At 48.6% G+C, this 27,771-nt stretch overlaps 1 protein-coding gene across 1 annotated transcript; it reads left to right on the plus strand.

Annotated features, from left to right (window-relative positions):
• Positions 1-1,051: 1,051 nt before the first annotated feature.
• LOC311126353 (uncharacterized protein) lies at positions 1,052-25,035 on the plus strand (the record flags this gene model as incomplete). The annotated part of the gene is made up of 3 exons (XM_084200358.1): positions 1,052-1,288; positions 1,407-1,576; positions 24,684-25,035. Coding segments are annotated over 3 exons (759 nt in total), but the record flags the coding sequence as incomplete, so codon positions are not given.
• Positions 25,036-27,771: the final 2,736 nt, after the last annotated feature.

A 27,771-nucleotide genomic window follows, 5' to 3' on the forward strand; every position in this document is an offset into this window, starting at 1 on the left:
GGGGAAATCATGGCTAGACACATTTTTCTGTGAGAGATTACATTTATGGATGCCTGGCTGGGCTGAGGGACAGTGGATGCCTGCTGGCTCCCCTACCTCTGCGGAAGCACAGTTCCCGCTCAGCCCAGTCAAAACTGTTCGCTGCTCTGGCCCCAATGGTGGAACAAGCTCCCTCACGACGCCAGGACAGCGGAGTCACTCACCACCTTCCGGAGACATTTGAAACCCCACCTCTTTAAGGAATACCTGGGATAGGATAAAGTAATCCTTCTACCCCCCGCCCTTACTCCAACCCCCCCCCCCCCCCCCAATTTTTTTTTTTTAAAATAAAGTAAATAAAAATAAAAATAAACATTGTAAAGTGGTTATCCCACTGGCTATAAGGTGAATGCACCTATTTGTAAGTCGCTCTGGATAAGAGCGTCTGCTAAATGACGTAAATGTAAATGTAAAATGGATGCGCATTGATACTTGAAATGGAATTATGGGATCATGGCATTTTGGGTTAATTATTGTGAATAACTAATAGTATCAACCAATCAGCATCCACAATCCAAATGTGCCATTTTATAACAGGCATTAATATGCACAACTTAACATATATTAGTTTGCACAACTTAACATATATTAGTATGCACAACTTAACATAAACTAGCATGCACAACTTAACATATCATGCCTCTCCTCACTTTGCTGTAAGTCGACCATTAGACACTAACACTTCACCTCTGAGTGCTCACACACACACACACACACACACACACACACACACACACATACACACACACACACACACACACACACACACATACACACACACACACACACACACACACACACACACACATACACACACACACACACACACACACACATACACACACACACACACACACAGAGACACACTAACACACACACACACACACACACACACACACACACACACACACACACAGAGAGAGAGACACACACACTAACACACACATTAGAAGTTAAAACAAATACCCTCCTCTCTCTCCCTTCCCCAAATCCTTACCTTACCCTGTATTAGGTCCAGTGTCTGGGTACTCCAGTGGTCCAGTGTCTGGGTACTCCAGTGGTCCAGTGTCTGGGTACTCCAGTGGTCCAGTGTCTGGGTACTCCAGTGGTCCAGTGTCTGGGTACTCCAGTGGTCCAGTGTCTGGGTACTCCAGTGGTCCAGTGTCTGGGTACTCCAGTGGTCCAGTGTCTGGGTACTCCAGTGGTCCAGTGTATGGGTACTCCAGTGGTCCAGTGTCTGGGTACTCAAGTGGTCCAGATGTCCTCTGTCTGACTGTCTCCTCCTCTCCCCTCCAGCCGTCTAAGCGTCTCTGTCCTCCTCTCCCCTCCAGCCGTCTAAGCGTCTCTGTCCTCTTCTCCCCCTCCAGGTGTACAAGAAGCAGGCAGCCTGCAGCCTGGGGGTTCTGGGCCGGAGGCTGGTGGAGCAGGAGGAGGACTTTGCAGGGAGGGCTGCCTCCTACCAGACAGAAATCCAGCACCTCCAGAGGCTGCTACGAGACAAACAGCAGGACCTGGACGGAGTGCTTCAGCAGAAAAGGTACCATGCAGCCAGAGAACCAGGCAGCCAGCCAGGCAGCTAATCAGCCGGGGAAACAGCCAGTCAGCCAGAGAAACAGGCAGGCAGAGAGACAGTAGCCGAGTCACACACAGGCAAGAGCAGGCAGGAGAAGTGAGCAGGCTGCCGAGTCACTAGCAACACAAACCAATTACAGGCCACCGGAGGGAGCGCAAGGTGGGGAAGAGGGGGAGTCAGCAAGCGCTTCTGCCTGGGCAGGACTGAACAGCTGCAGACTGTTTCTCTCTCTCTCTCTCTCTCTCTCACAGTCACTCTTCCTCTCTGTGTCTCTCTCTCTCTCTCTCTCTCTCTCTCTCTCTCTCTCACAGTCACTCTTCCTCTCTGTGTCACGCTCTCTCTTTCTCTCTCTCTCTCTCTCTCTCTCTCCCAGTCACTCTTCCTCTCTGTGTCACGCTCTCTCTCGTTCTCTTAATGCTCTTGTTCCCTCGCTTTCTCGCAGTCTCTCTCTCTCTCTCTTTCCCTCCCCTTTCTAACCCACTCTCTCTTTCCCTCCCATCTTAGTTCATGCTATTTTAATATTGAACCATCTCAATTCTATTATTTCAACAGTAGTATGACAGAATTGATCCAATATTCCCCAAGCCTCCTACAGTATATAACAGAACAGGATGACGATGACTTGGCAACACAGAACGTTTCTGAGTGATTTGATTTGGGCTATTCTCAGTACATTCAATCATATTATGGATGTCGATTTGGCTTGATCAATTTCTCCCTGAGATGTAGTTGCCCTGTCTGTCTGTCTGTCTGTCTGTCTGTCTGTCTGTCTGTCTGTCTGTCTGTCTGTCTGTCTGTCTGTCTGTCTGTCTGTCTGTCTGTCTGTCTGTGACTGTCTGTCTGTCTGTGACTGTCTGTCTTTGTCTGTCTGTCTGTCTGTCTGTCTTTGTCTGTGACTGTCTGTCTTTGTCTGTCTGTCTGTCTGTCTGTCTGTGACTGTCTGTCTTTGTCTGTCTGTCTGTCTGTCTGTCTGTCTGTCTGTCTGTCTGTCTGTCTGTCTGTCTGTCTGTCTGTCTGTCTGTCTTTGTCTGTCTTTGTCTGTGACTGTCTGTCTGTCTGTCTGTATGTCTGTCTGTCTGTCTGTCTGTCTGTCTGTCTGTCCATCTGTATGTCTGTCTGTCTGTCTGTCTATCTGGGGGTAGAGACCTTTAGTCCTGAATGCTCTCTGCTGACAGCATGGTAACGCAGCTATAGTACTTGCAGGATAGAATTGATATTATAATAATTGTGTTTATTTCTTATATGTTCGTTATTACATTTGTGATGGATGACCATTCTAGTAGTGGATGTAGTATGTGATGGATGACCTTTCTAGTAGTGGATGTAGTATGTGATGGATGACCTTTCTAGTAGTGGATGTAGTATGTGATGGATGACCTTTCTAGTAGTGGATGTAGTATGTGATGGATGACCTTTCTAGTAGTGGATGTAGTACAGTACCAGTCAAATGTGTTTCTTTATTTTTACTATTTTCTACATTGTACAATAATAGTGAAAACATCAAAACTATGAAATAACACATATGGAATCACGTAGTAACCAAAAAAGTGTTAAACAAAATCAAAATATATGTTATATTTTAGATTCTTCAATTAGCCACCCTTTGCCTTGATGACAGCTTTGCACACTCTTGGCATTCTCTCAACCAGCTTCATGAAATAGTCACCTGGAATGCATTTCAATTAACAGGTGTGCCTTCTTAAAAGTGGAATATCTTTCCTTCTTAATGCGTTTGAGCCAATCAGTTGTGCTGTGACAAGGTAGGGGGGGTATACAGAAGATAGCCCTATTTAGTAAAAGACCAAGTCCATATTATGGCAAGAACAGCTCAAATAAGCAAAGAGAAACGACAGTCGCAAAAACCATCAAGCGCTATGATGAAACTGGCTCTCATGAGGACCGCCACAGGAATGGAAGACCCAGACTTACCTCTGCTGCAGAGGATAAGTTCATTAGAGTTACCAGCCTCAGAAATTGCAGCCCAAATAACTGCTTCACAGAGTTCAAGTCACAGACATCTCAACATCAACTCATGTTTCGTCATTTTTTTTCACTTTCAGTTTCACTTCCTTAACTAGCAAATGCAGCTAGCTAGTTTAGCCTACTGAAACACCCTGCTCAAACAGAGGGATGCTATGTTAGCTAGCCTTTGGTATTACTAATTTATTGCCACTGGGGCCCGCCGGTGTAAGTGCTAAACTGCTTACTTGACTATACACTGTAACATTTCTGCATGATTGTAGCGGGTTAACTAGCGCTTTAGCTATATTAGCTATGTTGACTAGGACGTTACTTTAGCTAATATGGGGACAACGATGTAGGCTGTGTGTAGCGGAAAGGCTTTGGCTTGGAAAGGTTTATTCGCCTGGTCACATACAGCTGATGTGTTGTTCATTGAAGTCCACAAACGAAGGGAAAAGGTGAGAGGAGGAGAGTGCATAGAGGTGAGAAGGAATACAACGTGGCTGCTATGAAAGTGAACTGTGTTTATGGGTGATCGGGGGTGTATTCACTACGCCGATTCTGTTGAAAAACGTTTCTTAAATGGAAGCAAACAACGGGGATAAAAATACCTGAATTTGTCCAATATAAACTCTTGTTTGCGACTGTTAGACTAATGATTACACCCCAGATCAGCTAGATGCAGGCAAGAGTGTGAAAGGCGGTATTAAATGTGTCACTGTCATCTCAAAATGTTTCTCTCAACCTGTGTGCAAACTACGTTGTAAACTTTAGTTCAGAGGCTGGGGTTGTAGCAACCTCATGATGGGTACAGGGAACATTAGAGGATCATGTAGTAGCCTAAACCTATCGATGTTACATTGAACTGGTTGAATGGAATATGAATGACAGTCATCCAACATGCTGTAATAGAAATAAGGCCCTGCTCATGAAAACAAAATGTGTCCTCCCTCATCATAAACGGCACCGACCACCACTGGTGTGTGTGTGTGTGTGTGTGTGTGTGTGTGTGTGTGTGTGTGTAGCCCTCTGGCTGTATGTATGGTAGGAAACAGTAGGTCTCCATGGCAACTGCTCTCTGTACCATAAACATCCAAACAAACTAGAAGTTCCTCCTTTCTTTCTCCATCTCTGCCTTTCCTCGTGGATTCCATTCCTATGGGAGCGTCCGTGTGTGATTATAGAAGTGATTATAGAAGTTGGAGCGTCCATGTGTGATTATAGAAGTGGGAGCGTCCGTGTGTGATTATAGAAGTGGGAGCGTCCGTGTGATTATAGAAGTGGGAGCGTCCATGTGTGATTATAGAAGTGGGAGCATCCATGTGTGATTATAGAAGTTGGAGCGTCCATGTGTGATTATAGAAGTGGGAGCGTCCGTGTGATTATAGAAGTGGGAGTGTCCATGTGTGATTATAGAAGTTGGAGCGTCCGTGTGTGATTATAGAAGTTGGAGTGTCCATGTGTGATTATAGAAGTGGGAGCGTCCATGTGTGATTATAGAAGTGGGAGCGTCCGTGTGTGATTATAGAAGTGGGAGCGTCCGTGTGATTATAGAAGTTGGAGCGTCCATGTGTGATTATAGAAGTGGGAGCGTCCATGTGTGATTATAGAAGTGGGAGCGTCCATGTGTGATTATAGAAGTTGGAGCGTCCATGTGTGATTATAGAAGTTGGAGCGTCCATGTGTGATTATAGAAGTGGGAGTGTCCATGTGTGATTATAGAAGTGGGAGCGTCCGTGTGATTATAGAAGTGGGAGCGTCCGTGTGTGATTATAGAAGTGGGAGCGTTCGTGTGATTATAGAAGTGGGAGCGTCCGTGTGTGATTATAGAAGTGGGAGCGTCCGTGTGATTATAGAAGTTGGAGTGTCCATGTGTGATTATAGAAGTGGGAGCGTCCATGTGTGATTATAGAAGTGGGAGCGTCCGTGTGATTATAGAAGTTGGAGCGTCCATGTGTGATTATAGAAGTGGGAGCGTCCATGTGTGATTATAGAAGTTGGAGCGTCCGTGTGTGATTATAGAAGTGGGAGCGTCCATGTGTGATTATAGAAGTTGGAGCGTCCATGTGTGATTATAGAAGTTGGAGTGTCCATGTGTGATTATAGAAGTGGGAGCGTCCATGTGTGATTATAGAAGTGGGAGCGTCCGTGTGATTATAGAAGTGGGAGCGTCCATGTGTGATTATAGAAGTGGGAGCATCCGTGTGATTATAGAAGTTGGAGTGTCCATGTGTGATTATAGAAGTGGGAGCGTCCATGTGTGATTATAGAAGTGGGAGCGTCCGTGTGATTATAGAAGTTGGATCGTCCATGTGTGATTATAGAAGTTGGAGCGTCCATGTGTGATTATAGAAGTTGGAGTGTCCATGTGTGATTATAGAAGTGGGAGTGTCCATGTGTGATTATAGAAGTGGGAGCGTCCATGTGTGATTATAGAAGTTGGAGTGTCCATGTGTGATTATAGAAGTGGGAGTGTCCATGTGTGATTATAGAAGTGGGAGCGTCCATGTGTGATTATAGAAGTGGGAGCGTCCGTGTGTGATTATAGAAGTGGGAGCGTCCATGTGTGATTATAGAAGTGGGAGCGTCCGTGTGATTATAGAAGTGGGAGCGTCCATGTGTGATTATAGAAGTGGGAGCGTCCATGTGTGGTTATAGAAGTGGGAGCGTCCATGTGTGATTATAGAAGTGGGAGCGTCCGTGTGATTATAGAAGTTGGAGTGTCCATGTGTGATTATAGAAATTGGAGCGTCCATGTGTGATTATAGAAGTGGGAGCGTCCGTGTTATTATAGAAGTGGGAGCGTCCATGTGATTATAGAAGTGGGAGCGTCCATGTGTGATTATAGAAGTGGGAGTGTCCGTGTGTGATTATAGAAGTGGGAGTGTCCGTGTGATTATAGAAGTGGGAGCGTCCGTGTGATTATAGAAGTGGGAGCGTCCGTGTGTGATTATAGAAGTGGGAGCGTCCGTGTGTGATTATAGAAGTGGGAGCGTCCGTGTGTGATTATAGAAGTGGGAGTGTCCGTGTGTGATTATAGAAGTTGGAGCGTCCGTGTGTGATTATAGAAGTGGGAGTGTCCGTGTGTGATTATAGAAGTGGGAGCGTCCGTGTGTGATTATAGAAGTGGGAGTGTCCGTGTGTGATTATAGAAGTGGGAGTGTCCGTGTGATTATAGAAGTGATTATAGAAGTTGGACAAACTTTCCACAGAGGGTTCTACCTGGAACCCGTTTTGGTTCTACCTGGAACCTGGCCAGAAATGTACTTAGCTATTTCAGAAGCATACTGTCTGGTACCTAGTCTATCTCTGGCCAGCACTAGAGAGAGACGAGGGAGCCTTCCAAATGGCACACTATCCCCTATATAGTGCACTACTTCTGAACAGGGCTCTGGTCAAAAGTAGTGCGCTATTTAGGGAACAAGGTGCCATTTGGGAGGCAGACATGAACTGTACCAACCCCAGCCAGCCAGTACTGCTGAACCCAACACAAAGACATTCCCCTGGACTGTACCAACCCCAGCCAGCCAGTACTGCTGAACCCAACACAAAGACATTCCCCTGGACTGTGCCAACCCCAGCCAGCCAGTACTGCTGAACCCAACACAAAGACATTCCCCTGTACTGTGTGGAGATATCTGAACACCTCCTAGTTCTGGACCGTTCACCAACACACAGACACACACAGACACACACACAGAAAAGACACAGCCTTGAACACTGCCTAGGTCTGGACTGTTCACCAGGAAGCACATAGCAGCTCACTGACTCCCATGGCAACTGGAAAGGGCTCCTTCTAACCAGCCGATGGTTAATATCCAATGCATTCAGCCACAGTAGCACAGTACATCAAGCTCTTTCTATGTAGCCACTGACTGTTCATAATAATACAGTATGTACATTAACCATTTATATTCTGTTACCCCATGCGTAATGCATTCATCCAATTCACAAGGTATAGTAGGTATGAACCTTCTCACCTCCCACTCCCTCTCTCCTCCCCTCCCCTCTCTGCTGTCCCCCCTACCCTGTCCGCCTCCCCTGTCCCCCTGTCCTCTCCTCTCCCCCTGTCCCCCTGTCCTCTCCTCTCCCCTACCCCCTCCCCTGTTCCTTCCCCTGTCCCCTCCCCTCCCCATCCCCTGTCCCCCTGTCCTTTCCTCTCCCCTGTCCCCCTCCCCTGTCCCCCTGTCCTTTCTTCTCCCCTGTCCCCCTCCCCTGTCCCCCTGTCCTTTCTTCTCCCCTGTCCCCCTCCCCTGTCCCCCTGTCCTTTCCTCTCCTCTCCCCTACCCTCTCCCCTGTTCCGTCCCCTCCCCTCTCCCCCTTCTTCCTCTGAGTATTGACGATGATGATGATAAAGGCTCTTTCTCAGTGATGTTCTGCGTTGCCGTGGGTGATTAGGAACCATGACTCACTCTTAAGTGTGTGACAGAGACAGAGGCCAGGTCATGCCACAGGACCACAGGTAGTTAACTACGGACGACAACACTAGTGTGTGACGCTGCAGAGACAGAGACCAGGTCACATCACCAGACCACAGGACAGAACACAGGTCATTAGCTAATGTGATGGACGTCATGCTGCTGTCTTAACAATAGACCTACCTATTCCTCTTCCTCTCCCTCTCCTCCTTCCTCCTCTTCCTCTCCCTCTCCTCCTTCCTCCTCTTCCTCTCCCTCTCCTCCTTCCTCCTCTTCTCCTCCCTCTCCTCTCTTCCCTCTTTCCTCCTTCCTCTCCTCCCTCTCCTCTCCTCTCCCTCTTCTTCCTCTCCTCTCCTTCCTCTTCTTCTCCTCCCTCTCCTCTCTTCCCTCTCTTCCCTCTCCTCCTTCCTCTCCCTCTCCTCCTTCCTCTCCTCCCTCTTCCTCTCCCTCTCCTCCTTCCTCTCCTCCCTCTTCCTCTCCCTCTCCTCCTTCCTCCTCCCTCTCCTCCCTCTCCTCTCTTCCCTCTCCTCCTTCCTCTCCTTCCTCTCCCTCTCCCTTCCTCCTCTCTCCTCTTCTCCTCTCATCTCCCGCTCTCTGAACAGCTACCATTGAAAGGGGAAAATGAGTTAGTGTTGTCTACTAGAGGGAGAGATCCATAGTACCTCTGTACAGGTCCTATAATTCACTAGTGGTTGTAACCCCCAGACAGAGAACACGTCCTATAATTCACTAGTGGTTGTAACCCCCAGACAGAGAACAGGTCCTATAATTCACTAGTGGTTGTAACCCCCAGACAGAGAACACGTCCTATAATTCACTAGTGGTTGTAACCCCCAGACAGAGAACAGGTCCTATAATTCACTAGTGGTTGTAACCCCCAGACAGAGAACAGGTCCTATAATTCACTAGTGGTTGTAACCCCCAGACAGAGAACACGTCCTATAATTCACTAGTGGTTGTAACCCCCAGACAGAGAACAGGTCCTATAATTCACTAGTGGTTGTAACCCCCAGACAGAGAACAGGTCCTATAATTCACTAGTGGTTGTAACCCCCAGACAGAGAACACGTCCTATAATTCACTAGTGGTTGTAACCCCCAGACAGAGAACAGGTCCTATAATTCACTAGTGGTTGTAACCCCCAGACAGAGAACAGGTCCTATAATTCACTAGTGGTTGTAACCCCCAGACAGAGAACAGGTCCTATAATTCACTAGTGGTTGTAACCCCCAGACAGAGAACAGGTCCTATAATTCACTAGTGGTTGTAACCCCCAGACAGAGAACAGGTCCTATAATTCACTAGTGGTTGTAACCCCCAGACAGAGAACACGTCCTATAATTCACTAGAATCAACCAGAATGAGTTACTCTCTCGGGACCTGTAAACAATGAGACGTCCTTGTGGCACAAATGGCACCCTATTCCCTATATAGTGCACTACTTTAGACCAGAGAATGGCACCCTATTCCCTATATAGTGCACTACTTTAGACCAGAGAATGGTACCCTATTCCCTATATAGTGCACTACTTTTGACCAGAGAATGGTACCCTATTCCCTATATAGTGCACTACTTTTGACCAGAGAATGGTACCCTATTCCCTATATAGTGCACTACTTTAGACCAGAGAATGGTACCCTATTCCCTATATAGTGCACTACTTTAGACCAGGGAATGGCACCCTATTCCCTATATAGTGCACTACTTTTGACCAGAGAATGGCACCCTATTCCCTATATAGTGCACTACTTTAGACCAGAGAATGGCACCCTATTCCCTATATAGTGCACTACTTTAGACCAGAGAATGGCACCCTATTCCCTATATAGTGCACTACTTTAGACCAGAGAATGGCACCCTATTCCCTATCTAGTGCACTACTTTAGACCAGAGAATGGCACCCTATTCCCTATATAGTGCACTACTTTAGACCAGAGAATGGCACCCTATTCCCTATCTAGTGCACTACTTTTGACCAGAGAATGGCACCCTATTCCCTATCTAGTGCACTACTTTAGACCAGGGTCCTATGGGAATAGGGAGGAGGGTGCCATAAGGAACACAGCCTTAGTAAATACAGTGCCTTCGGAAAGTATTCAGACCACTTGACTTTTTCCACATTTTGTTACGTTACAGCCTTATTCTAAAACTGATTAAATAGTTTTTTCCCCCCTCATCAATCTACACACAACACCCCATAATTACAAAGGAAAAACTGGTTTTTAGAAATTTTTGCAAATCTATTAAAAATAAAGAACTGAAATATCACATTTACGTATGTATTCAGACTCAGTACTTTGTTGAAGCACCTTTGGCAGCGATTACAGCCTCGAGTCTTCTTGGGTATGACGCTACAAGCTTGGCACACCTGTATTTGGGGAGTTTCTCCCATTCTTCTCTGCAGATCCTCTCAAGCTCTGTCAGGTTGGATGGGGAGCGTCACTGCACAGCTATTTTCAGGTCTCTCCAGAGATGTTTGATCGGGTTCAAGTCCGGGCTCTGGCTGGGCCACTCAAGGACATTCAGAGACTTGTCCCGAAGCCACTCCTGCGTTGTCTTGGCTGTGTGCTTAGGGTTGTTATCCTGTTGGAAGGTGAACCTTCGCCCCAGTCTGGGGTCCTGAGCGCTCTGGAGCAGGTTTTCATCAAGGATCTCTCTGTACTTTGCTCCGTTCATCTTTCCCTCGATCCTGACTAGTCTCCCAGTCCCTGCCACTGAAGAACATCCCCACAGCATGATGCTGCCACCCCCATGCTTCACCGTAGGGATGGTGCCAGGTTTCCTCCCGACGTGATGCTTGACATTCAGGCCAAAGAGTTCAATCTTGGTTTCATCAGACCAGAGAATCTTGTGTCTCATGGTCAGAGTCCTTTAGGTGCCTTTTGGCAAACTCCAAGCGGGCTGTCATGTGCCTTTTACTGAGGAGTGGCGTCCGTCTGGCCACTCTACCATAAAGGCCTGATTGGTGGAGTGCTGCAGAGATGGTTGTCCTTCTGGAAGGTTCTCCCATCTCAACAGAATAACTCTGGAGCTCTGTCAGAGTGACCACCGGGTTCTTGGTCACCTCCCTGACCAAGGCCCTTCTCTCCCGATTGCTCAGTTTGGCCGGGCGGCCAGCTCTAGGAAGAGTCTTGGTGGTTCCAAACTTCATCCATTTAAGAATGATGGAGGCCACTTTGTTCTTGGGGACCTTCAATGCTGCAGAAATGTTTTGGTACCCTTCCCCAGATCTGTGCCTCAACACAATCCTGTCTCAGAGCTCTACGGATTATTCCTTCGACTTCATGGCTTAGTTTTTGCTCTGACATGCACTGTCAACTGTGGGACCTTATCTAGACAGGTGTGTGCCTTTCCAAATCATGTCCAATCAATTGAATTTACCACAGGTGAACTCCAATCAAATTGTAGAAACATCTCAAGGATGAGCAATGGAAACAGGATACACCTGAGCTCAATTTCGAGACTCATAGCAAAGGGTCTGAATACTTATGTAAATAAGGTATTTCAGTTTTTTTATATTTTGTATACATTTGCCAAAAAAATCGAAAAACCTGTTTTCGCTTTGTCATTATGGGGGTGTTGTGTGTAGATTGATAATCAATTTTAGAATAAGGCTGTAACGTAACAAAATGTGGAAAAGGGGAAGGGGTCTGAATACTTTCTGAATGCACCGTATGCTTGGTTCTAACACTCACATGTGTTCACTGCGGTGGTTGGGGTTGTGGTACGTTATATAATATGACGTTAGGTTCACCTTAACATGTCTGTTGACGCCAGAGACAGAGACTCATCAACAGGTAATGACAGTTATTATCTTTCTCTCTGCTGAATCAGCCCACTGCTTTGACCTGGTGACTGGTGGACCTGACCATCAGCCCACTGCTTTGACCTGGTGACTGGTGGATTTGACCATCAGCCCACTGCTTTGACCTGGTGACTGGTGGACTTGACCATCAGCCCACTGCTTTGACCTGGTGACTGGTGGACCTGACCATCAGCCCACTGCTTTGACCTGGTGACTGGTGGATTTGACCATCAGCCCACTGCTTTGACCTGGTGACTGGTGGATTTGACCAGCAGCCCACTGCTTTGACCTGGTGACTGGTGGACTTGACCAGCAGCCCACTGCTTTGACCTGGTGACTGGTGGACCTGACCAGCAGCCCACTGCTTTGACCTGGTGACTGGCGGACCAGCAGCCCACTGCTTTGACCTGGTGACTGGTGGACTTGACCATCAGCCCACTGCTTTGACCTGGTGACTGGTGGACCTGACCATCAGCCCACTGCTTTGACCTGGTGACTGGTGGACTTGACCATCAGCCCACTGCTTTGACCTGGTGACTGGTGGACCTGACCATCAGCCCACTGCTTTGACCTGGTGACTGGTGGATTTGGCCAGCAGCCCACTGCTTTGACCTGGTGACTGGTGGATTTGACCAGCAGCCCACTGCTTTGACCTGGTGACTGGTGGACCTGCAGCCCACTGCTTTGACCTGGTGACTGGTGGACTTGACCATCAGCCCACTGCTTTGACCTGGTGACTGGTGGATTTGACCAGCAGCCCACTGCTTTGACCTGGTGACTGGTGGATTTGGCCAGCAGCCCACTGCTTTGACCTGGTGACTGGTGGATTTGACCATCAGCCCACTGCTTTGACCTGGTGACTGGTGGATTTGACCAGCAGCCCACTGCTTTGACCTGGTGACTGGTGGACTTGACCAGCAGCCCACTGCTTTGACCTGGTGACTGGTGGACTTGACCAGCAGCCCACTGCTTTGACCTGGTGACTGGTGGATTTGACCAGCAGCCCACTGCTTTGACCTGGTGACTGGTGGACCTGACCAGCAGCCCACTGCTTTGACCTGGTGACTGGTGGACCTGACCAGCAGCCCACTGCTTTGACCTGGTGACTGGTGGACCAGCAGCCCACTGCTTTGACCTGGTGACTGGTGGACCTGACCATCAGCCCACTGCTTTGACCTGGTGACTGGTGGACCTGACCAGCAGCCCACTGCTTTGACCTGGTGACTGGTGGATTTGACCAGCAGCCCACTGCTTTGACCTGGTGACTGGTGGACCTGACCAGCAGCCCACTGCTTTGACCTGGTGACTGGTGGACTTGACCATCAGCCCACTGCTTTGACCTGGTGACTGGTGGACTTGACCATCAGCCCACTGCTTTGACCTGGTGACTGGTGGACTTGACCATCAGCCCACTGCTTTGACCTGGTGACTGGTGGATTTGACCAGCAGCCCACTGCTTTGACCTGGTGACTGGTGGACTTGACCATCAGCCCACTGCTTTGACCTGGTGACTGGTGGACTTGGCCAGCAGACCACTGCTTTGACCTGGTGACTGGTGGACCTGACCAGGAGCCCACTGCTTTGACCTGGTGACTGGTGGACTTGGCCAGCAGACCACTGCTTTGACCTGGTGACTGGTGGACCTGACCATCAGCCCACTGCTTTGACCTGGTGACTGGTGGACTTGGCCAGCAGACCACTGCTTTGACCTGGTGACTGGTGGACCTGACCAGCAGCCCACTGCTTTGACCTGGTGACTGGTGGACTTGGCCAGCAGACCACTGCTTTGACCTGGTGACTGGTGGACCTGACCAGGAGCCCACTGCTTTGACCTGGTGACTGGTGGACAGCAGCCCACTGCTTTGACCTGGTGACTGGTGGACTTGACCATCAGCCCACTGCTTTGACCTGGTGACTGGTGGACCTGACCAGCAGCCCACTGCTTTGACCTGGTGACTGGTGGACCAGCAGCCCACTGCTTTGACCTGGTGACTGGTGGACTTGACCATCAGCCCACTGCTTTGACCTGGTGACTGGTGGACCAGCAGCCCACTGCTTTGACCTGGTGACTGGTGGATTTGACCAGCAGCCCACTGCTTTGACCTGGTGACTGGTGGATTTGACCATCAGCCCACTGCTTTGACCTGGTGACTGGTGGGCCTGACCATCAGCCCACTGCTTTGACCTGGTGACTGGTGGACTTGACCAGCAGCCCACTGCTTTGATCTGGTGACTGGTGGATTTGACCAGCAGCCCACTGCTTTGACCTGGTGACTGGTGGACCTGACCAGCAGCCCACTGCTTTGACCTGGTGACTGGTGGACTTGACCATCAGCCCACTGCTTTGACCTGGTGACTGGTGGATTTGACCAGCAGCCCACTGCTTTGACCTGGTGACTGGTGGACTTGACCATCAGCCCACTGCTTTGACCTGGTGACTGGTGGACTTGACCAGCAGCCCACTGCTTTGACCTGGTGACTGGTGGACTTGACCAGGAGCCCACTGCTTTGACCTGGTGACTGGTGGACCTGACCAGCAGCCCACTGCTTTGACCTGGTGACTGGTGGACTTGACCAGCAGCCCACTGCTTTGACCTGGTGACTGGTGGACCTGACCAGCAGCCCACTGCTTTGACCTGGTGACTGGTGGACCAGCAGCCCACTGCTTTGACCTGGTGACTGGTGGACTTGACCAGCAGCCCACTGCTTTGACCTGGTGACTGGTGGACCTGACCATCAGCCCACTGCTTTGACCTGGTGACTGGTGGACCTGACCAGGAGCCCACTGCTTTGACCTGGTGACTGGTGGATTTGACCAGCAGCCCACTGCTTTGACCTGGTGACTGGTGGATTTGACCAGCAGCCCACTGCTTTGACCTGGTGACTGGTGGACTTGACCATCAGCCCACTGCTTTGACCTGGTGACTGGTGGACTTGGCCAGCAGCCCACTGCTTTGACCTGGTGACTGGTGGATTTGGCCAGCAGCCCACTGCTTTGACCTGGTGACTGGTGGACCTGACCATCAGCCCACTGCTTTGACCTGGTGACTGGTGGATTTGGCCAGCAGCCCACTGCTTTGACCTGGTGACTGGTGGACTTGACCAGCAGCCCACTGCTTTGACCTGGTGACTGGTGGACCTGACCAGGAGCCCACTGCTTTGACCTGGTGACTGGTGGATTTGACCAGCAGCCCACTGCTTTGACCTGGTGACTGGTGGACCTGACCAGCAGCCCACTGCTTTGACCTGGTGACTGGTGGATTTGACCAGCAGCCCACTGCTTTGACCTGGTGACTGGTGGATTTGACCATCAGCCCACTGCTTTGACCTGGTGACTGGTGGATTTGACCAGCAGCCCACTGCTTTGACCTGGTGACTGGTGGATTTGGCCAGCAGCCCACTGCTTTGACCTGGTGACTGGTGGATTTGGCCAGCAGCCCACTGCTTTGACCTGGTGACTGGTGGACTTGACCATCAGCCCACTGCTTTGACCTGGTGACTGGTGGACTTCACCAGCAGCCCACTGCTTTGACCTGGTGACTGGCGGACCAGCAGCCCACTGCTTTGACCTGGTGACTGGTGGACTTGGCCAGCAGCCCACTGCTTTGACCTGGTGACTGGTGGATTTGACCAGCAGCCCACTGCTTTGACCTGGTGACTGGTGGACTTGACCATCAGCCCACTGCTTTGACCTGGTGACTGGTGGACTTGACCAGCAGCCCACTGCTTTGACCTGGTGACTGGCGGACCAGCAGCCCACTGCTTTGACCTGGTGACTGGTGGACTTGGCCAGCAGCCCACTGCTTTGACCTGGTGACTGGTGGATTTGACCAGCAGCCCACTGCTTTGACCTGGTGACTGGTGGATTTGACCATCAGCCCACTGCTTTGACCTGGTGACTGGTGGACCTGACCAGCAGCCCACTGCTTTGACCTGGTGACTGGTGGACTTGACCATCAGCCCACTGCTTTGACCTGGTGACTGGTGGACTTGACCAGGAGCCCACTGCTTTGACCTGGTGACTGGTGGACTTGACCAGCAGCCCACTGCTTTGACCTGGTGACTGGTGGACTTGACCAGCAGCCCACTGCTTTGACCTGGTGACTGGTGGACTTGACCAGCAGCCCACTGCTTTGACCTGGTGACTGGTGGACCTGACCAGCAGCCCACTGCTTTGACCTGGTGACTGGTGGATTTGACCATCAGCCCACTGCTTTGACCTGGTGACTGGTGGACTTGACCATCAGCCCACTGCTTTGACCTGGTGACTGGTGGACTTGACCAGCAGCCCACTGCTTTGACCTGGTGACTGGTGGACCTGACCAGCAGCCCACTGCTTTGACCTGGTGACTGGTGGATTTGACCATCAGCCCACTGCTTTGACCTGGTGACTGGTGGACTTGACCATCAGCCCACTGCTTTGACCTGGTGACTGGTGGACTTGACCAGCAGCCCACTGCTTTGACCTGGTGACTGGTGGACCTGACCATCAGCCCACTGCTTTGACCTGGTGACTGGTGGATTTGACCAGCAGCCCACTGCTTTGACCTGGTGACTGGTGGGCCTGACCATCAGCCCACTGCTTTGACCTGGTGACTGGTGGACCTGACCAACAGCCCACTGCTTTGACCTGGTGACTGGTGGATTTGACCAGGAGCCCACTGCTTTGACCTGGTGACTGGTGGACTTGACCAGCAGCCCACTGCTACATTTGACCTATATACAGTACCAGTCAAAAGTTTGGACACACCTACTCATTCAAGGGTTTTTCTTTATTTTTACTATTTTCTACATTGTAGAATAATAGTGAAAACATCAAAACTATGAAATAACACATATGGAATCATGTAGTAACCAAAAAAGTGTTAAACAAAATATATATGTCACATTTGAGATTCTTTAATTAGCCACCCTTTGCCTTGATGACAGCTTTGCACACGCTTGGCATTCTCTCAACCAGCTTCATGAAATAGTCACCTGCCTGGAATCCATTTCAATTAACAGGTGTGCCTTCTTAAAAGTGGAATTTCTTTCCTTCTTAATGCATTTGAGCCAATCAGTTGTGTTGTGACAAGTTAGAGGTGGTATACAGAAGATATCCCTATTTGGTAAAAGACCAAGTCCATATTATGGCAAGAACAGCTCAAATAAGAAAAGAGAAATAACAATCTATCATTACTTTAAGACATGAAGGTCAGTCAATACGGAACATTTCAATAAGTTTCTTCAAGTGCAGTCGCAAAAACCATAAAGCGCTATGATGAAACTGGCTCTCATGAGGACCACCACAGGAATGGAAGACCCAGAGTTACCTCTGCTGCAGAGGATAAGTTCATTAGAGTTACCAGCCTCAGAAATTGCAGCCCAAATAAATGCTTCACAAAGTTCAAGTCACATACACATCTCAACATCAACTGTTCAGAGGAGACGGTGTGAATCAGGCCTTCATGGTCGAATTGCTGCAAAGAAACCACTACTAAAGGACACCAATAAGAAGAAGAGACCTGCTTGGGCCAAGAAACACGATTAATGGACATTAGACCGGTGGAAATGTGTCCTTTGATCTGGAGTCCAAATTTGAGATTTTTGGTTCCAACCACCATGTCTTTGTGAGACGCGGTGTGGGTGAACGGATGATCTCCGCATGTGTAGTTCCCACCGTAAAGCATGGAGGAGGAGGTGTTATGGTGTGGGGGTGCTTTGCTGTTAACACTTTCTGTGATTTATTTAGAATTCAAGGCAAACTTAACCAGCATGGATACCACAGCATTCTGCAGCGATACACCATCCCATCTGGTTTGGGCTTAGTGGGACTATTATTTGTTTTTCAACAGGACAATGACCCAACACACCTACTGGCTGTGTAAGGGCTATTTTACCAAGAAGGAGAGCGATGGAGTGCTGCATCAGATTACCTGGCCTCCACAATTGTCACGCCCTGGCTCTGGGGACTCTTAAATGTTGAGCCAGGGTGTGGAGTTTCTATGTTATATTTTCTATGTTAGTTTCTAGATCGTGTGGATCTATGTTGGCCAGGGTGGTTCCCAATCAGAGGCAGCTGTATCTCGTTGTCTCTGATTGGGGACCATACTTAGGCAGCCTGTTTGGCACTAGTCGGTGTGGGATCTTGTTCCGTTAAGGTTTGTTTTGTGTAACCTAGGACTTCACGTTTCGTTCAAGTTTTGTGTCGTGTTAAGTACTTAATAAAATGTACGCTTATCACGCTGCGCCTTGGTCCGTCTCATCCGTTAGCGATCGTGACAGAAGATCCCACCAAGCCTGGATCAAGCAGCGTGACGAGGAGAGAGGATGGACTTGGGAGGAGATGAGAGAGAGTCTGGCTAGAGGGATGGAGGCCATGATCACGGGGGAGAGACAAGCCCAGAACATTTTTAGGGGGGGGGCTCACGCCGTGGACGACGAGGCTACAGGAGGCGACAAGGGAGAAGGAGAGTGTAGGGGCACGGCGAGAGGAGCTGGTTAGGCAGCAGAAGGAGCGGAGGTTTATAAGGGAACCCAGTCCCGCTCCTCGCACCAAGCAAGTGGTGTGTGTCGCCAGTCCGGTCCGGCCCGTTCCAGCTCCCCGCACCAAGCCAGTGGTGCGCGTCGCCAGTCCGGTACGGCCCGTTCCTGCTCCCCGCACCAAGCCAGTGGTGCGCGTCGTCAGCCCGGTCCGGCCCGTTCCTGCTCCCCGCACCAAGACAGTGGTGCGCGTCGTCAGCCCGGTACGGCCCGTTCCTGCTCCCCGCACCAAGACAGTGGTGCGTGTCGTCAGCCCGGTCCGGCCCGTTCCTGCTCCCCGCACCAAGCCAGTGGTGCGTGTGTCCAGTCCGGCACGGCCCGTGCCTGTTCCACCGGTGTCTGGTCCGGCACCGGTCAGCTGCTCCACTCCGGAGCCAGAGTAATCCGCTCCACCGGGGTCCGGTCCAACTCCAGTCAGCGGATCCACTCCGAAGCCAGAGCAATCCACTCCACCGGTGTCCAGTCCAGCACCGGCCAGTGGCTCCAGTCCGGAGCCTGTACGGTTTGATCCACCGTCGTCGGGTCCAGCTCCAGTCAGCGGTGCCAGACCAGACCAAGGGCGCAACGGGGAGGTGGAGAGAAAGTGGTGGTCACGCCCGGAGCCGGATCCGCCTCCGAGGCGGAATGCCCACCCGGCCCCTACCCTGTTGTGTTTGTGTGGCGCGGTCGCAGTCCGCGCCTTTGGGGGGGGGGGGGGGGGGTACTGTCAAGCCCTGGCTCTGGGGACTCTGAAATGTTGAGCCAGGGTGTGGAGTTTCTATGTTATATTTTCTATGTTAGTTTCTAGATCGTGTGGATCTATGTTGGCCAGGGTGGTTCCCAATCAGAGGCAGCTTTATCTCGTTGTCTCTGATTGGGGACCATACTTAGGCAGCCTGTTTGGCACTAGTCGGTGTGGGATCTTGTTCCGTTAAGGTTTGTTTTGTGTAACCTAGGACTTCACGTTTCGTTTGTTGTTTTGTGTCGTGTTAAGTACTTAATAAAATGTACGCTTATCACGCTGCGCCTTGGTCCGTATCTTCCGTTAACGATCGTGACAACAATCCCCCGATCTCAACCCAATTGAGATGGTTTGGGATGAGTTGGACGGCAGAGTGAAGGAAAAGCAGCCAACAAGTGCTCAGCATATGTGGGAACTCCTTCAAGACTGTTGGAAAAGCATTCCAGTCAAGAGTGTGCAAAGCTGTCATCAAGGCAAAGGGTGGCTATTGAAGAATCTCAAATGTAAAATATATTTTGATTTGTTTAACACTTTTTTGGTTACTACATGATTCCATATGTGTTATTTCATAGTTTTGATTTCTTCACTATTATTCTACAAAGTAAAAAATTGTTAAAATAAAGAACAACCCTTGAATGAGTAGGTGTGTCCAAACTTTTGACTGTTACTGCACTACGTTTGACCAGAGCCATGTGGGACCTAGTCAAAGTTATTGCGCTACATAGGGAATATGGTCCCATTAGGGATGCAGTCTGGGTCCACTCTGGTGTTGACATAAGGCCTGGTTACTGGGTCCTCTCTGGTGTTGACATAAGGCCTGGTTACTGGGTCCATTCTGGTGTTAAGACATAAGGCCTGGTTACTGGGTCCATTCTGGTGTTGACATAAGGCCTGGTTACTGGGTCCACTCTGGTGTTAAGACATAAGGCCTGGTTACTGGGTCCATTCTGGTGTTAAGACATAAGGCCTGGTTACTGGGTCCATTCTAGTGTTGAGACATAAGGCCTGGTTACTGGGTCCATTCTGGTGTTAAGACATAAGGCCTGGTTACTGGGTCCATTCTGGTGTTAAGACATAAGGCCTGGTTACTGGGTCCACTCTAGTGTTAAGACATAAGGCCTGGTTACTGGGTCCATTCTGGTGTTAAGACATAAGGCCTGGTTACTGGGTCCATTCTGGTGTTAAGACATAAGGCCTGGTTACTGGGTCCATTCTGGTGTTAAGACATAAGGCCTGGTTACTGGGTCCATTCTGGTGTTAAGACATAAGGCCTGGTTACTGGGTCCATTCTGGTGTTAAGACATAAGGCCTGGTTACTGGGTCCATTCTGGTGTTAAGACATAAGGCCTGGTTACTGGGTCCACTCTAGTGTTAAGACATAAGGCCTGGTTACTGGGTCCATTCTGGTGTTAAGACATAAGGCCTGGTTACTGGGTCCATTCTGGTGTTAAGACATAAGGCCTGGTTACTGGGTCCATTCTAGTGTTAAGACATAAGGCCTGGTTACTGGGTCCATTCTGGTGTTAAGACATAAGGCCTGGTTACTGGGTCCATTCTGGTGTTGACATAAGGCCTGGTTACTGGGTCCATTCTGGTGTTGACATAAGGCCTGGTTACTGGGTCCATTCTGGTGTTAAGACATAAGGCCTGGTTACTGGGTCCACTCTGGTGTTGACATAAGGCCTGGTTACTGGGTCCATTCTGGTGTTGACATAAGGCCTGGTTACTGGGTCCATTCTGGTGTTAAGACATAAGGCCTGGTTACTGGGTCCATTCTGGTGTTAAGACATAAGGCCTGGTTACTGGGTCCATTCTGGTGTTAAGACATAAGGCCTGGTTACTGGGTCCATTCTAGTGTTAAGACATAAGGCCTGGTTACTGGGTCCATTCTGGTGTTAAGACATAAGGCCTGGTTACTGGGTCCATTCTGGTGTTGACATAAGGCCTGGTTACTGGGTCCATTCTGGTGTTGACATAAGGCCTGGTTACTGGGTCCATTCTGGTGTTAAGACATAAGGCCTGGTTACTGGGTCCATTCTGGTGTTGACATAAGGCCTGGTTACTGGGTCCATTCTGGTGTTGACATAAGGCCTGGTTACTGGGTCCATTCTGGTGTTAAGACATAAGGCCTGGTTACTGGGTCCACTCTGGTGTTGACATAAGGCCTGGTTACTGGGTCCATTCTGGTGTTGACATAAGGCCTGGTTACTGGGTCCATTCTGGTGTTAAGACATAAGGCCTGGTTACTGGGTCCATTCTGGTGTTAAGACATAAGGCCTGGTTACTGGGTCCATTCTGGTGTTAAGACATAAGGCCTGGTTACTGGGTCCATTCTAGTGTTAAGACATAAGGCCTGGTTACTGGGTCCATTCTGGTGTTAAGACATAAGGCCTGGTTACTGGGTCCATTCTGGTGTTGACATAAGGCCTGGTTACTGGGTCCATTCTGGTGTTGACATAAGGCCTGGTTACTGGGTCCATTCTGGTGTTAAGACATAAGGCCTGGTTACTGGGTCCACTAATATATTATGCTTTAGGGTGTGTTGACTTACTCATTGACTCACTCCATACAGTATAACCACTGAGATTCTGTGTCTGAATCAACTTAGTGTCTGAATCACCTTAGTGTCTGAATCACCTTAGTGTCTGAATCACCTTAGTGTCTGAATCAACTTAGTGTCTGAATCACCTTAGTGTCTGAATCAACTTAGTGTCTGAATCACCTTACTGTCTGAATCACCTTAGTGTCTGAATCACCTTAGTGTCTGAATCAACTTAGTGTCTGAATCACCTTAGTGTCTGAATCAACTTAGTGTCTGAATCACCTTAGTGTCTGAATCACCTTAGTGTCTGAATCACCTTAGTGTCTGAATCACCTTAGTCTCTGAATCAACTTAGTCTCTGAATCACCTTAGTGTCTGAATCAACTTAGTGTCTGAATCACCTTAGTGTCTGAATCACCTTAGTGTCTGAATCACCTTAGTGTCTGAATCAACTTAGTGTCTGAATCACCTTAGTGTCTGAATCAACTTAGTGTCTGAATCACCTTAGTGTCTGAATCACCTTAGTGTCTTTTTTATTTTATTTTTTTATTTCACCTTTATTTAACCAGGTAAGCCAGTTGAGAACAGGTTCTCATTTACAACTGCGACCTGGCCAAGATAAAGCAAAGCAGTGCAATAAAAACAACACAGAGTTACATATGGGGTAAAAAACATAAAGTCAAAAATACAACAGAAAATATATATACAGTGTGTGCAAATGTAGCAAGTTATGGAGGTAAGGCAATAAATAGGCCATAGTGCAAAATAATTACAATAGTATTAACACTGGAATGCTAGATGTGCAAGAGATTATGTGCAAATAGAGATACTGGGGTGCAAAAGAGCAAAATAAATAACAATATAGGGATGAGGTAGTTGGGTGGGCTAATTTCAGATGGGCTGTGTACAGGTGCAGTGATCGGTAAGGTGCTCTGACAACTGATGCTTAAAGTTATTGAGGGAGATAAGAGTCTCCAGCTTCAGAGATTTTTGCAATTCGTTCCAGTCATTGGCAGCAGAGAGGTGATTCAGAAGGAATGGCGGCCAAAGGAGGTGTTGGCTTTGGGAATGACCAGTGAGATATACCTGCTGGAGCGCAGACTACGGGTGGGTGCTGCTATGGTGACCAATGAGCTAAGATAAGGCGGGGATTTGCCTAGCAGTGATTTATAGATGGCCTGGAGCCAGTGGGTTTGACGACGAACATGTAGTGAGGACCAGCCAACGAGAGCGTACAGGTCACAGTGGTGGGTAGTATATGGGGCTTTGGAGACAAAACGGATGGCACTGTGATAGACTACATCCAATTTGCTGAGTAGAGTGTTGGAGGCTATTTTGTAAATGACATCGCCGAAGTCAAGGATCGGTAGGATAGTCAGTTTTACGAGGGCATGTTTGGCAGCATGAGTGAAGGAGGCTTTGTTGCGAAATAGGAAGCCGATTCTAGATTTAACTTTGGATTGGAGATTCTTTATGTGAGTCTGGAAGTTGAGTTTACAGTCTAACCAGACACCTAGGTATTTGTAGTTGTCCACATACTCTAGGTCAGACCCGTCGAGAGTAGTGATTCTAGTCGGGTGGGCGGGTGCAAGCAGCGTTCGGTTGAAGAGCATGCATTTAGTTTTACTAGTGTTTAAGAGCAGTTGGAGGCTACTGAATGAGTGTTGTATGGCATTGAAGCTCGTTTGGAGGTTTGTTAACACAGTGTCCAATGAAGGGCCAGATGTATACAAAATGGTGTCGTCTGCGTAGAGGTGGATCTGAGAGTCACCAGCAGCAAGAGCGACATCATCAGAATTGAACCCTGTGGCACCCCCATAGAGACTGCCATAGGTCCAGACAACAGGCCCTCCGATTTGACACACTGAACTCTATCTGAGAAGTAGTTGGTGAACCAGGCGAGGCAGTCATTTGAGAAACCAAGGCTATTTAGTCTGCCAATAAGAATGCGGTGGTTGACAGAGTCGAAAGCCTTGGCCAGGTCGATGAAGACGGCTGCACAGTACTGTCTGCACAGTAGTGTCAGTAGTGTCTGAATCACCTTAGTGTCTGAATCACCTTAGTGTCTGAATCACCTTAGTGTCTGAATCAACTTAGTGCCTGAATCAACTTAGTGTCTGAATCACCTTAGTGTCTGAATCAACTTAGTGTCTGAATCACCTTAGTGTCTGAATCAACTTAGTGTCTGAATCACCTTAGTGTCTGAATCACCTTAGTGTCTGAATCACCTTAGTGTCTGAATCACCTTAGTGTCTGAATCAACTTAGTGTCTGAATCACCTTAGTGTCTGAATTAACTTACTGTCTGAATCAACTTAGTGTCTGAATCACCTTAGTGTCTGAATCACCTTAGTGTCTGAATCACCTTAGTGTCTGAATCACCTTAGTCTCTGAATCACCTTAGTGTCTGAATCACCTTAGTGTCTGAATCACCTTAGTGTCTGAATCACCTTAGTCTCTGAATCACCTTAGTGCCTGAATCACCTTAGTGTCTGAATCAACTTAGTGCCTGAATCACCTTAGTGTCTGAATCAACTTAGTGTCTGAATCGGAGGTTTGAATATGCAGGTTTTGTATTTTTCTGTGATAATGATTTTTGACCAATGTGAGCGTTCTTTTGTGTGATCACATTGGTCTGACTGTTTGTAACTGTCTCTCAGATTTCAATAACACAATAGATACAACATATTAATTATCTCTCTCTCTCTCTATCTCTCTCTCTCTCTCTCTCTCTCTCTCTCTCTCTCTCTCTCTCATATTCTCTCTGTCTCTCTCTCTCTCTCTGTCTCTCTGTCTCTCGCTATCTCTCTCTCTCTCTCTCTCTCTCTCTCTCTCTCTCTCTCTCTGTCTCTCTCTCTCTCTGTCTCTCTCTCTGTCTCTGTCTCTCTCTCTCTCTGTCTCTCTCTCTCTCTCTCTGTCTCTCTCTCTCTGTCTCTCTCTCTCTCTCTCTCTCTGTCTCTCTCTCTCTCTCTCTCTGTCTCTCTCTCTCTCTCTCTCTCTCTCTCTCTCTCTCTCTCTCTCTCTCTCTCTCTCTCTCTCTCTCTCTCTTTCTCTTTCTCTGTCTCTCTCTCCCTCTCTCTCTCTCTCTGTCTCTGTTCCAGAGAGGTGGAAGGTGAGTTGGAGGTGGTGTGGGGGGCAGCGACCAGAGAGAACCAAAGGATTAGGGAGACCCTCCAGGACTCCAGCCCACCTCTCCCCTCCCTCAGCCCAGCCAGAGGGCACCATGGCAGTGGTCTGAGCGATGGACCGTCCCCCAGCTGGCTCTCCCACCCCCGGGATGAGGTGTTCTCCCCCCGTCCGCACCCTGACAGCCGCCCTCCCTTCACCTCCTCTCCCCAGAGCGCCGGCCGGCCAGGCCTCCACCGCAGCCCTATGTTCGAGTCCGACTCGGACCAGCACCAGAACCCCTCCTCAGATGAGAGCGAGAAGAACGGCATGGACTTCTATTCTTAGTGTCCCTTTTGTATTGATCTTACAGAAGACCAGTAGCCTGGTCCCATCCCTTTTGTATTGATCTTACAGAAGACCAGTAGCCTGGTCCCAGATCTGTTTGCGCTCTTGCTAACTCCATTGCTCCGTGTCAAGCCAAACATGACATAACCATTCCATAAGGAGTTGGCAAGAGAGTAGAACCACACTGGCACCAGGCTAGAAGACCAGGTCTGTGTTGGTCAGACTGTTCAAACAATTCCCAAGGTATTCACTTGATGATTTACAATGTTAAAACCCAAGTAATAGTGTGTTTATTTACGTAGCTCTGTTTTGAGTGTGTATGATCTCTGGGTTATTGAGTAGATTTGATATGTATGGCTGACTCCGTGTCTCGGCTGACTCCGTGTCTCGGCTGACTCCGTGTCTCGGCTGACTCCGTGTCTCGGCTGACTCCGTGTCTCGGCCAATCAAACTGCATTACTGTGCGTCTATTATCCAATCTAGCTCTTTAGGGACAAATAAATGTATAATTTTCTGTTCACCTGCTGTCCTGTTGTTCATCCATTTAACCATAATTACCAGAGCTTCGTCCCAAATGGCACCCTAGTCCCTTTATAGTGCACTACTTTAGACCAGAGAATGGCACCCTATTCCCTATATAGTGCACTACTTTAGACCAGAGAATGGCACCCTATTCCCTATATAGTGCACTACTTTAGACCAGAGAATGGCACCCTAGTCCCTTTATAGTGCACTACTTTAGACCAGAGAATTGCACCCTATTCCCTATATAGTGCACTACTTTAGACCAGAGAATGACACCCTATTCCCTATATAGTGCACTACTTTAGACCAGAGAATGGCACCCTAGTCCCTTTATAGTGCACTACTTTAGACCAGAGAATGGCACCCTAGTCCCTTTATAGAGCACTACTTTAGACCAGAGAATGGCACCCTAGTCCCTATATAGTGCACTACTTTAGACCAGAGAATGGCACCCTAGTCCCTTTATAGTGCACTACTTTAGACCAGAGAATGGCACCCTATTCCCTATATAGTGCACTACTTTAGACCAGAGAATGGCACCCTATTTCCTATATAGTGCACTACCGGTACTTTAGACCAGAGAATGGCACCCTATTCCCTATATAGAGCACTACTTTAGACCAGAGAATGGCACCCTATTCCCTATATAGTGCACTACTTTAGAACAGAGAATGGCACCCTAGTCCCTATATAGTGCACTACTTTAGACCAGAGAATGGCACCCTAGTCCCTTTATAGTGCACTACTTTAGACCAGAGAATGGCACCCTAGTCCCTATATAGTGCACTACTTTAGACCAGAGAATGGCACCCTAGTCCCTATATAGTGCACTACTTTAGACCAGAGAATGGCACCCTAGTCCCTATATAGTGCACTACTTTAGACCAGAGAATGGCACCCTATTCCCTATATAGTGCACTACTTTAGACCAGAGAATGGCACCCTAGTCCCTATATAGTGCACTACTTTAGACCAGAGAATGGCACCCTAGTCCCTATATAGTGCACTACTTTAGACCAGAGAATGGCACCCTAGTCCCTATATAGTGCACTACTTTAGACCAGAGAATGGCACCCTATTCCCTATATAGTGCACTACTTTAGACCAGAGAATGGCACCCTATTCCCTATATAGTGCACTACTTTAGACCAGAGAATGGCACCCTAGTCCCTATATAGTGCACTACTTTAGACCAGAGAATGGCACCCTAGTCCCTATATAGTGCACTACTTTAGACCAGAGAATGGCACCCTATTCCCTATATAGTGCACTACTTTAGACCAGAGAATGGCACCCTAGTCCCTATATAGTGCACTACTTTAGACCAGAGAATGGCACCCTAGTCCCTATATAGTGCACTACTTTAGACCAGAGAATGGCACCCTAGTCCCTATATAGTGCACTACTTTAGACCAGAGAATGGCACCCTATTCCCTATATAGTGCACTACTTTAGACCAGAGAATGGCACCCTAGTCCCTATATAGTGCACTACTTTAGACCAGAGAATGGCACCCTAGTCCCTATATAGTGCACTACTTTAGACCAGAGAATGGCACCCTAGTCCCTTTATAGTGCACTACTTTAGACCAGAGAATGGCACCCTAGTCCCTATATAGTGCACTACTTTAGACCAGAGAATGGCACCCTATTCCCTATATAGAGCACTACTTTAGACCAGAGAATGGCACCCTATTCCTTATATAGTGCACTACTTTAGACCAGAGAATGGCACCCTATTCCTTATATAGTGCACTACTTTAGACCAGAGAATGGCACCCTATTCCCTATATAGTGCACTACTTTAGACCAGAGAATGGCACCCTATTCCCTATATAGTGCACTACTTTAGACCAGAGAATGGCACCCTATTCCCTATATAGTGCACTACTTTAGACCAGAGAATGGCACCCTATTCCCTATATAGAGCACTACTTTAGACCAGAGAATGGCACCCTATTCCCTATATAGTGCACTACTTTAGAACAGAGAATGGCACCCTAGTCCCTATATAGTGCACTACTTTAGACCAGAGAATGGCACCCTAGTCCCTTTATAGTGCACTACTTTAGACCAGAGAATGGCACCCTAGTCCCTATATAGTGCACTACTTTAGACCAGAGAATGGCACCCTAGTCCCTATATAGTGCACTACTTTAGACCAGAGAATGGCACCCTAGTCCCTATATAGTGCACTACTTTAGACCAGAGA

This window comes from Coregonus lavaretus (genome assembly GCF_964263955.1).
Source record: "Coregonus lavaretus genome assembly, contig: HAP1_SCAFFOLD_1580, whole genome shotgun sequence".
Taxonomy (NCBI): Eukaryota; Metazoa; Chordata; class Actinopteri; order Salmoniformes; family Salmonidae; genus Coregonus; species Coregonus lavaretus.